A 14901-nucleotide genomic window follows, 5' to 3' on the forward strand; every position below is an offset into this window, starting at 1 on the left:
CACCCGGTCATGCTCCTGGGGAAGGTGCTCATCCTACTGCACGCACCCAACCGCACGGAGAGGGAAAGGTCCGAGTACTAACTCAGCTATCTCAGGCTGGACCCCGGCTTGGAGCAAGCTGCTCTAGTGGAAGGTGTCCCTGTCCGTGGCAGGGGGTTGGAATTAGATGAGCTTTAAGGTCCTTTCCAACTCAAATCAGTCTATAAAAGTCTATACTCGTCGTTCATAATACCATTTTGGGATGGAAAGTCTGCATCTTGAAAGTGTGAAGAAGTTACAAAGGGATAATGATGGAAAAAGCTAAATTCCTTTTTTTTTTCCCTCATGAAGTTAAATATCAGATGAAACATACACCGAAATAAAAATTACAGAAACAGAGGAGAAATCCTGCTCAAGCCAACAGCTTTATAGGTTATTCCCACCAGGTCAGGCGCCACAGATTCTTGGCAGATGCTCTGCCATTGCTGTTGTGTTCCTTTGTAAGGAATCGGAAGTGAAATACAATCCAGGAAGAATCCAGTAAGCATGAAGAGGCCACAATCTGCAGAACAGTGCACCAGCTTTCCCTGCAGCAGCGCACAGAGATGCTTCCGAGGCGGACAGCAGCGCAGTCAGTAGGTTCAGGCAGCTCCAGTGACACCTGAGTAGTCAGCAGCCACTAGTAAAGCCCAACCGCTCCTCACTTGCAGCAGCTTTCATGGCCCAGTGGCAGACAGGACCCCCACTGCAGCACACCATGTGGAGATAACTCTTACAAAGAGCAGCATAAGGGTTTGATTGAGCTGGGGACAGTTACTTAGACTGACTCACAAGTGAGACATCTGCAATGATTTAGAAGCCTGTTGCAGTTGATTTTTTTTTTTTACTCAATATAATCAGCTTCAACAAATCCCAGCTCAGGTTACACAGGACATTTTACAACAGGGTTTAACCTCGTCTGATGCGTATTAAAAACGCACTTCCTTTTACAGAATTTGTATAGAAAATATGTAGCCAGTTACTTCAGTGGTGTTAAGATACCATGGGCATAAATCATGCATCTTTAACAATGCAAGCTACATCGTGCTACAGAAAGTGACTATTTTTTTCTGCAAAGATAGTCTATGTCACTGCCACTTTCATTTAGTTATAAAGAACTAAATGGAAGCATTAACACCACACAAGTATGTTTCAGTCTATACCTTCTTAAAAAAATGAGTAATTGCTCAATTAGGCTGGAAGTGTTTTATTACTTCTCTGAATTCATTAGCCATGATAAAAGGTCAAAAGCACCAGTCAAGACAGAAATAAATAACACGATCTCATGTTAGGGAGAAAGTTGCAAATACAGTATATTAAATTATAGCAATATGCTGCTTCACACCAACCGATGCATACAGCACACAAGGGAAACAGTAGTTTTACTCATGATCATTGAAAAGATCCATTACCAGAACAGGGGAGCTGCACACCCAACTACAAGCATCATTCTTTCTTTTACCAACTTCTGAATTTAATCAAGGGTTTGAACTGGCAGTTTAGGAAGTCCAACATCCCCTTTGTCTAGAGGTAACAAGAGTGGTACAAAGCTTTTCATGAGAAGCCAAGGCTTTCACATCTTTGTAGTCTTTACTTTCAGGTTCATTCCTACACCATCAGTTTAAAGCCTCATCTTAAGTCCTCCTTAATAAAAATAAATTCAAGGCAAGCAACATATACATTTATATTATAGTATTATAAAACTGCATTTCAGGGGCTTTGAGCAGAGCATCTCTGCAAGTTTATGGGGAGCACTATCAATCAGAAAATGAAGTTACAGCCCCTTTGGGGAACAAAAAAACCCCTACAGAAAAGCCATATTAAAAATAATAAGACAAGGCCTCTACAATTGCACACCACTTCAGGCCTGAATTAAATGAGTGTTCTATTACTTTGATGTGGCCCTAATTTCTCTTTTATGGCCTACAGTAAAGTTTTCCACTGACAAAAAACAGTGAAAACCCCCCCAGATTCTCTACCAAAGGCCTAGTAACGTGTCACTTGCATGACACCTCTCAGTCAGTAAAAGACCATAAACATGTCCTCTTTCAGGCAGACATGTGAAAGAAAACCTTCTGTCAGGAAAAATGGATGCAGTATAACACGTAGCAAAGTCAGTTCTTATATAAAACCCGTAACACATAGGACAGATGCACTGTAAAATAAACAGCTTATACAACAACTAAAATCTGATACCCACTACAGTGGGTCAGGTTGGGATTCTCTTTTCAGCTTTCTACTCCATTTTTTAGGTTTAACTTCACTGCTTTAATGTAATGTCTGTACTTTAAAGTAAAAAAAGGTACATGAAAAAAAAAATCTGATCATTCTGGTGAGGAAGAACCTTCCCATGATTACTCAAGCTCAGAAAATGTTTTAATTAACTAAATGTGTTAAATTATGCCACTGATTAGATCTTGTTATTTACAAGATCAAGTACGACTCTGATTCTTAGTAATGGTGCAGTATCTAAATTAAGATCACAGGGGCTGGATTACACTCTGGTAGCTAAAAGCTTTCTGTTTTAGCTGTCTATGCAGTTCTCTGGAGTTTTTGAGTCTGGAAGAAAGGAGATTAAAGTCAAACATTTTTGTGCCTTATTTTTCATCTAGATCCATTTTTGTTATCTAGGCCCCTGGCTCAGTAACATGGTTTAAATTTGAAGCCTGTAACAATTGTGACATAAGAATACAGCAGACAACACATTTTTGTTCACAGTAACACACTAATTACTGTACTCACTGGTAAGCTTCAATTTTGAAATTATTTTTAAGTACTGGATTTCCAAATAGCTCTGCATAAAGCACCAAATTATTTGTGTGGGAGTACCAAAGTTCCTGACGTTTTCCATATAATCCTTACAAACACCTCACAGACCACCAAACTCGGACTTCAAAGAATTCTACAGAAACATTGCACAGACTTTGCACCACAAGGGCTTATACATTCAAAGGCAGCTTTCTGGAGTGCAGGTCCATCCATTCACATTGGGGAAGAAAGTTCACAGAAACTCCAAAAATGAGAAAATTAAATGATACCTAGTGTGACTTGACACCAATAAGAACAACAATAAGGACAATTACTAGAACAAACAAAATTAAAATAACAAGCATCTTCCGATTCTTCTTTTGATACTGCTCTGCCTATAGAAACAGAAAAGAAATAGTTAATACCTAGATTTCTGTGAAGCTATGAAGTACACTAAACAAGAGCCTTGCAAGGAAAGAGCATGTATCTCAGAATTGTTCTTTGGCATCCTGACACATCTTACAATGTCTTTTGCAAACAACTCTCACAAAGTAACTCTGGTCCACACTGCAGGTTCCAGTGAAGGTAAGTGTACACTGACATCACATTTATCTGTTTCAAAGAGCAGACTCTATAAAGAAGAATGCATCCTCATGTTGGTTAAGCAACCTTACAGTGATTTCTTCTCAGCAGTACTATAGAGGGCCCTGTGCCTCCACAGGACACATGAGCTTCTATGTACAGGATGATACTTCACTTGGAAGAACACCTGGTATGTGAAAGTCTGAAGAGTAAAAACTGGAAAGGTGTTTTAACTCATTTTTCTGGTATAGATTCCTGTATATGTGAAGGACATGAAAATTCACAACAAAACTTCATTCTTTAATAGGCATTTCTGTTGTACCTGATGCAGCTGTGCATTTTCATTTAATTTCAGTTATAACTGAAAGCTTTATTTTTTATTTGGTTCTCAGTTTTCTGCTTCACTCCTTTCTTCTAACCACATTTTCTCATCCCTTTCCTCTTTTTCTCAGGGGAATTAAAAGGAGGCAATGTGGAGAAAACTCCAAAACCCAAATGAAAGTCCGCTAATAGAAGCTAAGCATAACAAAACTTGCATTTAATTATTTTTAAATTAACAAACCTTCAAAATTTAAAGGGAAAAAATATTAATTCTTCTCCTTTAAAGTCCTTAGAAAGCAATTATTTATGATCAGATCTGCTAAAGAGGTTTTGACCTGAGACTATGTAACATTCAACCTCTGTGATTATTTACTTAATTAGGCTGCAAGCATCAAAGCCTGACAAAGTATCACAACTGATTTCAATTTTCCTGTGAAGCAGGAATTGATAACTAGTGATTTGTTATCACCAGCCTTCTGCAGTGAGTTAATACTGTTCCTGTGAAAGTGCTGTCTCAGTAGTTCATAGTAATTATGCCAATCAAAACAGAAAAGAGAAATTACATTAGAGATATATCCTGGGCTCAGAAGTAGCAGTAATTTTTCTCCTTCTTAGTAGCTGGTGCACTGCTGTGTTTTTTACTTTAGTCTGGGAACAGCGCTAAAGAAAGTGTTGCTTTTTGCTTCTTATTCATTATGTTCAAGACACTAAAACAGAATAAAGCTACCTACAGTATTAGAAATAGCAAGCTATCTGTGTTTGATATTACTATTCAGACCTCTGTGTGTGTCTTCCATGATAGGTGAAGAAATTGGTATGCTGTACTGAAAACAGGTATATATTGCATCAGAATCCCATACTCTAGTCAGCCAACAGTCCACTTAGGGGCTTGATGATGATTCATCAACTACCACTAACTAGAAATAGAATTGGTTCCAACTAATTAATTTATTTCCAGTTCAGTTTGTGCAAATCGCTTGCAATTCCTTTAAGCTTTATTCACCAATGGTCAATACCTTATTTTAGTGATCTTCAGTTTACTTTTATCTATAAGAATAAACCTATAACCAATTTATTCCACTTTTCCTCAAACGGTACTTTTTGGCTCTCCATATATTAAAAGTCTATGAAAATATGGAGAATTTGAGTGTAGTAATAGGGTGTCCACGTTTCTAAAACAGAATGTTTTATTTAAGAGGCTTTTGCATAAATCTCTTACTCAATGTCCAGCAAAGGAAGGACTGAACTGAGCTAACAAGTCAGAACTTAGCTTAAAATCAAAACAAAAAAGCCAACAAAACAAACCAACCACAAGACTCTCTGTTCTGCTGCCAATTCAGACTTTTCAGATGTTCACAGTAAAAACTTCCCATTAAAAGCATAAGGCCAAACCTAACTTCTAACATGTGACAGATGGTAAGAGAAAACATTAAAAAGTATTCTTGATGCTCAAATTATTGAGATAATGTTTTCAAATGAGTATGTATCAACTCACTGAAATCTAAGATGAGGTACCCAATAACCAGTCTTATTTCACAAGTGCTGGGCTCTCCAAACAGAGAAAGAATTTCAGATACAACCATCCAGGTCAGCAATACAAACATCACATCGATAACTAAAGAAAGTTATTTCAGAAATTAACACTTGGCATCGAGCTCAACATTAACAGAAGTTACACAGAAAGCTCCTATTACAGTGCAGCTGGACGTTTTATATAGCACAGCAACCATTTCTGAAAGGGATGATGTCCAGTTAAAAAACAACCGAATAACTTAATGGCTATTAAATGATAAAATATTATTAGATATGCAAAGCAGCTTAAGTATTCTGCCAGCTTACCTTATGTAGCTGTTTTAGACCCTCTTCAGTTTTCATACATGACTGTTCAACATTGTAGTCAATTCTATCTAGAACTGTTCCCTGAATAAAATGGAGAGAATGAGCACCAAACTGAACCTAAATGAACTTCATAAGTAATTTTTATTATGAGCAGCAAAGTCATTAACAATGCTCACAGAAAACAGCTAATGATCTGTGTAAACTATGAACTTTTATGGAAGAACTGGCTGAAACTTCACTAAACAAACTCCTTGCTCAATGCCTAACTAGCAGCTGTCACCATCTCACATCTCTGCTCTTAATAATCACCTTACTTCAAGTTCAGTTGTGAGAAATATGCACAGAACTTTTGCATTCTATTATTTTAGCTTACCAACTATAACCACTTGAATTTTTATGTATGTATTTATTTACATTAACTCTTCTTTTGCCAGATTTCAAGCAGAGGAAATCTTAGCCTGAAGAGGTAAATTAAGAAAAGCGAGAAGCACATGAAAACAGGATGTTACAACAGGAGGAGTCCAGAAACCTTAACACTATGAGAAAGCTCTTATTTCTTACTAACACTGTGATGTCAATGTACCTGTTCTACTATCATTGCTCCCAAGTCCCTAAATATTTCATTGAGATCGGAGATTGACTGTACAATCTGACGGATTTCTCGTTCCCGCTCTTCCACCATTAATGTGTTTTGCTCCACCAGTGCTAGCTGGTCATCCGTAAAACCCTGTTGAAATAAAAGATTTGTATGTTGAACTGACATTAACAGCATGACAATGCTAGAAATCATTATAAGGATTGTAAGATTTTGTAACACAACAGTCCTTTTGGAATATCCTTAGCAGACCCGTATCTAAGAAAAAGAATTGTATTTTGAAGACAGTTTTGGGGTCACTAAAAGAACACAGACAGCTATTTATAGCTTGAGCAGAGAAAATACATATCTTGCATCCTGCCCAAACACATGAACAACTTTTCAAAATACAATCTGTCCTAAAGCAATGTTTTTATTAGAGTACAAAACCAATACATACAAGTGTCTAGTAGTTACAGAATACTGACTGATTGATCTGGGTTCCAGAGTCCTATTATGCCAATGTGTAAAGACACAGCAGCAATTCTGATTATTTTTTAATAAACTATAGGGAGCTTACTGGTTTTGTCTCCCAATGCCATTCACAACCGAACATTATCCTTCCCCCATAACTCTTATTTAGAAACAAGTGAAAAATCTCTTATACACAAGATTAGCTGAAAAACTGTCTTGATTTTTTCGGTAAGTTTTCAGTTAAACATTAAGCATTATAGTTAATAGTATTTTGTGGCACTATTAGATAGGACACATTAGAACAGATCCTACCATTGCTTAGAAATGCAATCCCCAAAATCTACAACAAAGTAAAACAAAGTGGGTCTGGTACAGCTCTCCAACACAGCAACTTAACTGTGCAGAAACAAATCACTACGCCATTATTTGCAACAGCCTGTAATACTGAAAATCTTTGGTTACACTTGAAAGTTCACTTTAAAGAATGTCACCTTCCATCCAAACTCAGAATCACACACTTTTCTAGCAATTACTCTTGCATCTGACCAGAAAGATGGTATGATAAAGGACATCACTGTATTTACAGACCTTCTAGTGCCTGTCAATCAGGTAAAGAGAATTCAGTAGTCAAACTGAGCTCCCTCACACTGCAGCACTGAGGCTGATAGCACAATCACAACAGCAATACTAGTTAGGAAAATGCATCACAGAAATCTGCAGAAACAGAATTTCCACGTAGCTTGCTGCTCATGACATACCATTTTGATATTTTCATACTATGATTAAAGGTACATTAAAGTTTCTTTGTATTCAACTTGTGTTGTAACAACTTACTCTATCATAAAGCGTATCATCCTCCCCATCATCCATCAGTGGGACTGAGGTGTCAAAGAAGTGTTTGGATCTTTCTTCTCTACTTTTCATGCCTGTGAAAGACAAACTATGTTTGAACATAATATTTATGCACACTAAAATCAAGAGTAAGGTCTGAAGCACCAGACAGAAAAGCACAAGAAAGAACAATCTGGCTAATAAATGACAAATAGCAGTATCTAAATTTTAACTGGCTTACTATTCAACAAATCATAACAAATTCAACCCAACTTACAAGAGTATTAAATCAGTAATTTTAAGTTATTGCTTTTTAGGAAGTTAAAAAAATTGAGTTAAAAGCCTTCAAGTGTGATCACTTGAGGCTGTTTTCTAACACATTCTCTTAGGAACATCCCTTGTCTGAACTGTGATCTTCAGTTCTTCCTCCCATGGTTTAAATGGCACAGGTAGATACACTTTTATCGGTATTAAATTTGAACATCAAATTGCTGTGGGTTTCTCCCGGGTTTACTTTAATCTTACTTAGTTGAAAACAGAATTACACACAGTTTTGATTTTTTAGCAGAGAATATTCCACTTCTAATCTCTTTATGGATACAGTTTCTTTATCTTTAACTACCTTTTGAAGCTTTATCTATCACAGACTGCCAATCAACAGCAGATATCGTGTCTGTTGACCAATGCCTGCTTCACCAGTTTAACAGAAGTAGCTTTGCAGACCACAACTGGAGAAGCAACCATGCATTAAAAATGTGGATGGATGAAATACACCAGGTTTGATATATTTAACTGTGAAGTTTCTCCTTTAGCAATATGAAAGAGAGGCAGAATAAAGCAGTCTGAACATGGGCTGTGAACCAGAAACTCCCAAATTCTAACCCCCACTGTAATAAACTTCTGGTAATCCTGTGTGCATCATTTAACCTTTTTGTTATTCAGTTTTCCCAACCAAGAAAATCAGCACACCTTAGTTAGTGGTTTCCACAGAAGATGCCCATGTATTTTATCGTATCTCATGTACTACTGTATCTCTTATGCTTACGTTTGAGATAGTCAGACTGTGCATGCCTGAAGTTAGTGGACAGCTCTTGAAGGGACTGTGCTAAGGAAGACACTACATTCCTGAGAACACGTGCTTCTTGTTCTGTACAACTACGTGACCTGCTCTGCAAGACCTGGACTGCTCTCTGACATCTGTGAAATAACTGAGAAAACAATTCTATTAGTAAAACACACCCAACAACACACACTTTAAGTACCACATTGCAAAAGTTCCAAATAGAAGACTAATGTTTTGATTCCCAGATTTTAAGAATAATTTTCTTACTGCTCAGTGCAGTGTTTAAAAAGTATGGAAACACAGAACATACATGAACAGGCAACCTAAAGCTAACAGGGTAGTACAATAACACAACTACTTCTGCCCAGAGACATTTGCATACATATGTATTTCTTCAAGATATCTGAAAAGGTGATTTGATTAAGTCTGCCAATCCTATTCCAAGTAGAGAAGCAAACGGGTCAGTAAAAGAACAGGGAGGTTAAATAACTTGTTGAGTAGTTCACTGAGACAGTGAGTACAGTACCAAGCACAGAGCCCAGGAATTCTGGCTCACTTTAATACTGATTATAAAAGAAATGCTTTACTCAGAGGGAACCACTGCCTCATCAAGATGCACTGCAGATATGTCAGGCTGTAGGTTCAGAACTGAAAGCACTCTGTACCTGTGTGATCTCTTGGGTTGTTATTTCTATCGCCCGTTCTTCTTCACTGCTGTCATCCAGTGTCGGTCTGTTTAGATGTTTATCATGAAGACTGGCTAATTCTTTCATCTTCTGTTTAACTCTGGTGATATCATACTGAATCTAAACCAGAAAAACAAACAATGAAATGACTTGGCTGATATTTCATAGAAAAAGGTTCTGACAAATGCCAGACAAAAACAATGGAAAGAAATCTGTATCACATAAAAAGCAGGCCAAAGCCCATTAAAAAAACCTAAACACATAAAAAGCTAAGTAGTAACTGAATACACTGATATACTGTGAGAATATATGAATTTGCTACTTTTTAAACCTACTCTTGTTAATCTTAAGGCAAGACTGCTGTTTTCAAATACGCTTCATTAAATTGAAACAATATTTTTATCGGGGCCAGTTCTGCACAAGCTGTGCCTCACCTAAAAAATCCACTGCGCAGGCTGGCAGGGCTCGCTCTCACTTGTCAGTATGGACAGGTGAGGGTCGAATCAGTAGGTGACAAGGTGCATGGGGAGCTGCAGATCGATCCTTGCATGCGGGCAGACCAGCACATGGGTAGCTCGAGATTACTCAGGAGATGACAGTCCTGGTCAGACACTTCCTGATTGCCTAAGCACCCTTTTCAAACCAGATTTGCGTATCCCACTTGCCCTTGGTCATTGTGCTTGAAGTAAGCGTGGTTAAAGCCCTTCCCAAAATCTCTGCTCATGAAGCCAAGCCATCAATATTTTTATCATTATATAATGATAAAATTATAATGATCCCCTCAATGCGGTCAAACAAAAAGTCTACTGGAAGGGCTAATTTTTCCATGTCCTTCCTTTTAAGTTTCAAATTGAGAACCACTTTGCTAAGGAATTTAGGAACTTCCTGCAGTCTCAAGGCTAAATGTTCAGCATATTTATTCTAATGGTCCCTGTGTACCGTTAATACTGGGCTCCACTGAGATGCACGCCCAAACTGCTGGAATTTCTGGCCCTAATCTTCCTTTATTCCATTTGCATTCTATGGTTCCAGATAATCAGTCACAGCTTGCCTGATATTTTCCTCTAAACATAGGTGTCAGTTTAGAAAACACAAGATTTCAATCTTGCTTCTAATGCTACTTTATCATAAAACTTACAGTATTAAGAACGTAACTGACAATGCTAATGTAACCCTATAGGAGAAATCAAACTCTTGTTTGCCATACAACTTACTTCGTCTGCTCCATCAACCCATTTGGGAGGTAAACGTTTTGTTACTCCGATTGCTGCTTCGGGATCTAAACTTATTCCTGACACTAGTGCCATGCGATCATCAGCAAGCTGCAGAAGATAAGACACCAAATTAATTTTACTTAAATTAGATCCAAATCCTTGAGCACTAGGAAAAAATGCATGTATGCCTTCCCATAAAAATTAACCTCAAAAACCTGTGCATGATGCAGGTATGATCAAGCTCCACATCTCTTGGTTTGTCCCTATATGCCTACATCCTCCCACTTCCTACAGCATCTGAAAGAGGAAAGTTTCTCTTAGACTAAGTTCTTGGTAAATTTTCAAGGAGAAAATATGGTAGTGCAGTGAGAATTCAAATAATTCTGATGTTGGTACATTAGATAATGATTAACAGCCAAGGGATCTCTCATCAGCGGTACTGCGTGGTTTATATTGGGCCAGGAAAGTTTGAAAATCACACTTGGGAAAACTTCCAAATAAAAACATTTATTATATCTCCAAGAGAGAAAAATAGTATCCTGTGATTGTTCTCAACCAGTGCTGCATTTAGACAGACACTCACCTATGAGGCAGCTGAGGAACAAACACTCTTGCAAACTGACATGCAGCTAAAATTGTTCAATTATTTACTGCAAGTTAATAGCCAAGGCAGTGACCAATCTGCACTTCCCTATGATACATGCTTGCTACTTCAGCTATACGGCCTGAGGCAAAGAAACCGGCAGGAAGATAGGGGGATAATTCTCCAAGAAATTCCAAAGATTGCCAGAGAGTAAATAAGGCAATGTGCCATCCAGCTTATACACAGCTTTCCACAGAGCTACAGGAGGGCTGGAGATGGGGAAGAAGTAAAAGAAACCCTTTATCCCAAGTAATAGTCATAATTTGAGTAACTCGGGTACAACAAATCACATGTTTACACGATTGCAGACTGATGCACGCTGATGTACAGCAGTTACAGATGGGTGTATTTTTTGAATATTAAAAGGAATTCTTTCCTGAAAGCCCATTTTCATCCCTGACCTTTTTTCCTGAGCAACAGTTTGTACACTTTATATATAGCACAAAAAGTAGTTAATAGCGTAATTGTACAAAGTCACAATATCCCCAATGTAAACAGTAAGCCAGACTAGTTCATACATGTATCTGTTAATGTAACATTATATCACAAAACTATTTATGCAGCCTTGTTCTTCGACTGTACACAGAGACACTTCATCCTATATAATGAAATTTAATAAACTGGAAGAATAAAGAAAGGAACATTTTGGCTCAACGATGTACACTTGATGCACTATGGCATAATAACAATGCAAAAAACAATACCTCATCCAGCTCCTGAAGTGATTTGTGGATCCCATCAGCCCCATCCAGTTAGAGGCAGCAAAAGGTAAAAGGGAATAAAAAAGAGACATAGGGCAGATATAGGGTATGGTCAGTTGAGAAAATACTGATTTATTTAAGCATGATGGTTTACCAAGAACAAAACTATCTGGCTTTTAAAACATGACAATTCAATAAATACATCATGGTACTGTACTTTTTAAGTCAGCATTTTGCTCGATGCACTAAGTTTTAAAGAAAGTATTTCAGTTGCTTGGTAAACGGACAGCACGTAAGGGATCAAGTTAAGAGCTTGTTTTGTATTCCAAAGTAACTGCACAGTGAAGTTTCTAATTACTAGTATTTCAGGGAGAAAAACTGCAATAGAACATATTGAAGTGCGACAGCAAGGGCAATTTGCAGTATTAAACATCCATTGGTGAGTTAAGAGGTTTGGTTATGATTGGAGGATGCACATACAAGCTTTTGTAAGACATTTATTGACAAACACCCCAGTTACAACAGGATAAAACAGAGAGCAAAAGACAAAAAGCGAAAGCAAATGTAGTATGTGTTCACTTATGGACATACTTCAATTATGCCCCAGTTTCAGGTAACATTAATCCAAATACATGTGAAAAAATACAAAAGGCAACTTCTCCATTCATCAGTCTTTGTACTATAGGTGTATGTTGTATGTGTGAGCAATAGAGTATTTCACTAAAAGATTAACAAAGCAAGCACGTCAGATCTAGAACAAGGACAAAATTATTGTGGTTAAACAAAGCAACAGGCTTCAACTAATGATCTCTTTTATCCTATACCAAGCTTCTGAGATGGGACTGTACTGTTAAGAATGATTATCTGAGTTTAAGGAGTGGTTGACTGTCCACACTAGAATGCACCTTCCAGGGCAGAATGCAGACAGCTCTCACAGTAAAGGATTTCTTCAGGAGAAGCCTGGAGACCAAACTAAGATAAGCCAAAGCATATGAACTAGAATTTGCAACACTGCCCTGCTGGCATGAAGCAGCTCTGCTCTGGGGATACCACCCAAGAGGAAAGAGTGGTAAGCACCATTAAAACCAGTGATAAGCACCTTAGGAACATGGAAAATGAATAGCTCCCACTACCATTTTTACACTTCTTGCTAAAACAGTACACTTGTGGCAACTACAGAACTCCCAACTGTCCACTGGGATCAAGACTGAGTCATTGACTAGTTTCATCCCCTGCACAAGGGGGTTAATTTCCAATCACGGCTACCTTTCCTTACGTTTGAATGAGCATCCTAGAAAATGGCTTCAATTACTATTAATGAACACTGCAAACAAACGTTTTATGCAAGTGCTAAGTGCTACTGCACTCACTGTTGTGAAAAAGTGTAGTTTCAGTGCTCAGTAGTCTGTATATAAGTTTAGCACTAATTTTACTCAGTGGCATTTTTTAAAATCCAAGGATCTAAAGAACTGATACTGCTATTGGCAAAAAAAACATGTTAAGAAGTAAATGCAGTGCCAAATTAAACATGTATAATACACATTACTATTGACATCTCGTGCTCTGCAAATACAATTTAATACGTAGCTTGTTAGTCACAAGTGTAATAGAGTTAACAATGAACAAAGACCATTCAAGAGCAATTCATCAGTTGAAATAAAATTTGCAGCATAAAGTACTGCTTTTTCTAACAAAAATAGATTAATGCAAAGTAATTCAGAATGACTAGACTGACAGCAGATATATACTGGTGCCTATTACAGATAAATGGTAGGTTTGAATGGAAAGTGTGAAAAGCCCAGCAGAACTGAGCAGTCCATCACAGGCTGACTGGCTCAAGCCTTAGAAGAAGCTGCATAAGCCACCTCTGACCAAATGACTTTTTGAAGTTTCTGCAATGAGGATTTACTCTAGAACCTCCTGCCTCCCCTCTCTGACAGAGGACTTTCAGTATTACTTGTATTTGGGGGAAAAAATAAAAAGGACAATGAACATCAGAGCAAATTATGGAAAAATTCAAGCAATGGGAATAATCTACACTAGTGTATTTAACAGTGCCCACACTGAAGTGAATAGAAGAGTTCTAGTCTATGAAATAACTTGGATTTTTTTTTTCTTTGGGGAAAGTTCAAAAAGCGCAATGAACAAAAAACCTCATGTCAATGCTAACATGAAGTTATTAGAACAATAACTGTATTTATTATTCATGAAGTGAATAGAGATGATCAGCACAAGACAGATCTCTTCTATTCATTTTACGTGAAGTAGTGGGAAAAGGGTATAACGAGTTGGGGAGAGAGGGGAGAGGGGGAGGTAGCGAGGACGGTGGGATTCTGAGGAGAGGGCTCAGAGGAGGCGCTGGGGAGACCCGGGACGGGCCAGGGGGAGGCTGGGGACAGACGGGAGGAGCGGGCACAGGGCACGACTGCCTGGCAGCCCTAGCGCAGCGGGGTACAGAAGGATGAAGGGAGGAGACTCACCGCAGCAGCCATGCTACGTGAACTCAGAGGGCTGGAGGAGCCGAAACTACTCACTTGCTCGGCCAGCAGCTGCCGGCTCTGCACCGCGTTGTTCCGCAACAACAAGAACGCGTCCGTTAGACGCCGGGTGGCCATGGCCTATCGCCTCGGGGCCCCGCGGCCGCCCTGCGCCTCGCTGCCGGGCCCCCGGCCCTAGCTCAGCCCGGGGCCCGCGGGCCGTCTGCGGCCGCTCCCGGCGAGGCCCCGCCGGCGGCTCAGAGCACCGGGCCCCGCCGGCAGCCGGCCCCATCCATCCCCCCCGGATCCGACCGCAGCCCCAGCAGCGGCGCGGCTCACTTCCGCGTTGTGCATCGCTCGACGTCTTCCGGACCGCCCGTTGGCCAACGCTGCTCCGCCCGGGCCCGGCGGCCGCCGCACCGGCGTTCCGGCCCTCCTGCGGTCCGGGCAGACACCACACCCCACCTCTAACCCAAACGGCGGCGAGCCCCACTTAGGGCTGACGGGCACACGGGCTTGGTAGGGCCGTGTGCGGCGCGTTGTGCCTTACGTTGGTGATGAGAGCCAGGAGACGGCATCCTCCGTGTCTCCAGACATGTCCCTGGGCTGGAGCTCTGCCTCTCACGGCTGTGAAGCATCCTCAGTTCACCCTCAAAAGGCACAAGTTTGGTTCAAAGCACAATACAGTAGCATGACCATTTATGCTTTGATATCTTTTATTTGTGTTGTT

At 39.4% G+C, this 14901-nt stretch overlaps 1 protein-coding gene across 4 annotated transcripts; it reads right to left on the minus strand.

The window, feature by feature from the left end:
- Window positions 1–852: 852 nt before the first annotated feature.
- STX16 (syntaxin 16) lies at window positions 853–14518 on the minus strand. 4 transcript variants are annotated; one of them, XM_005147545.3, is made up of 9 exons: window positions 14175–14518; window positions 11698–11709; window positions 10351–10458; window positions 9116–9256; window positions 8433–8595; window positions 7391–7482; window positions 6092–6235; window positions 5509–5589; window positions 853–3161 (listed from the first exon to the last, which is right to left on the minus strand). In XM_005147545.3, the coding sequence occupies exons 1-9, from the start codon at window positions 14307–14309 to the stop codon at window positions 3057–3059; spliced, it is 981 nt and encodes a 326-aa protein (XP_005147602.2). In that variant the 5' UTR covers window positions 14310–14518; the 3' UTR covers window positions 853–3056. The 4 variants fall into 4 exon arrangements, with proteins under 4 accessions (XP_005147602.2, XP_005147605.2, XP_030903499.2 ...); XM_005147548.3 differs by having other exon boundaries at window positions 14229–14423; XM_031047639.2 differs by lacking the exon at window positions 11698–11709 and having other exon boundaries at window positions 14175–14426.
- Window positions 14519–14901: the final 383 nt, after the last annotated feature.

This window comes from Melopsittacus undulatus, chromosome 10, assembly GCF_012275295.1.
Source record: "Melopsittacus undulatus isolate bMelUnd1 chromosome 10, bMelUnd1.mat.Z, whole genome shotgun sequence".
In the NCBI taxonomy this organism is placed as follows: Eukaryota; Metazoa; Chordata; class Aves; order Psittaciformes; family Psittaculidae; genus Melopsittacus; species Melopsittacus undulatus.

What these genes read in the sequence shown, in the direction of transcription:
- STX16 (XM_005147545.3), bottom strand. Translation starts at nt 14,309, where the DNA reads ATGGCCACCCGGCGTCTAACGGACGCGTTCTTGTTGTTGCGGAACAAC. An exon ending in ACAGTCTGACTATCTCAAAC is followed by an intron (nt 7,483 to 8,432) that starts GTAAGCATAAGA and finishes TGTCTTTCACAG; the next exon opens with GCATGAAAAGTAGAGAAGAA. An exon ending in ATGATACGCTTTATGATAGA is followed by an intron (nt 6,236 to 7,390) that starts GTAAGTTGTTAC and finishes TTATTTCAACAG; the next exon opens with GGTTTTACGGATGACCAGCT.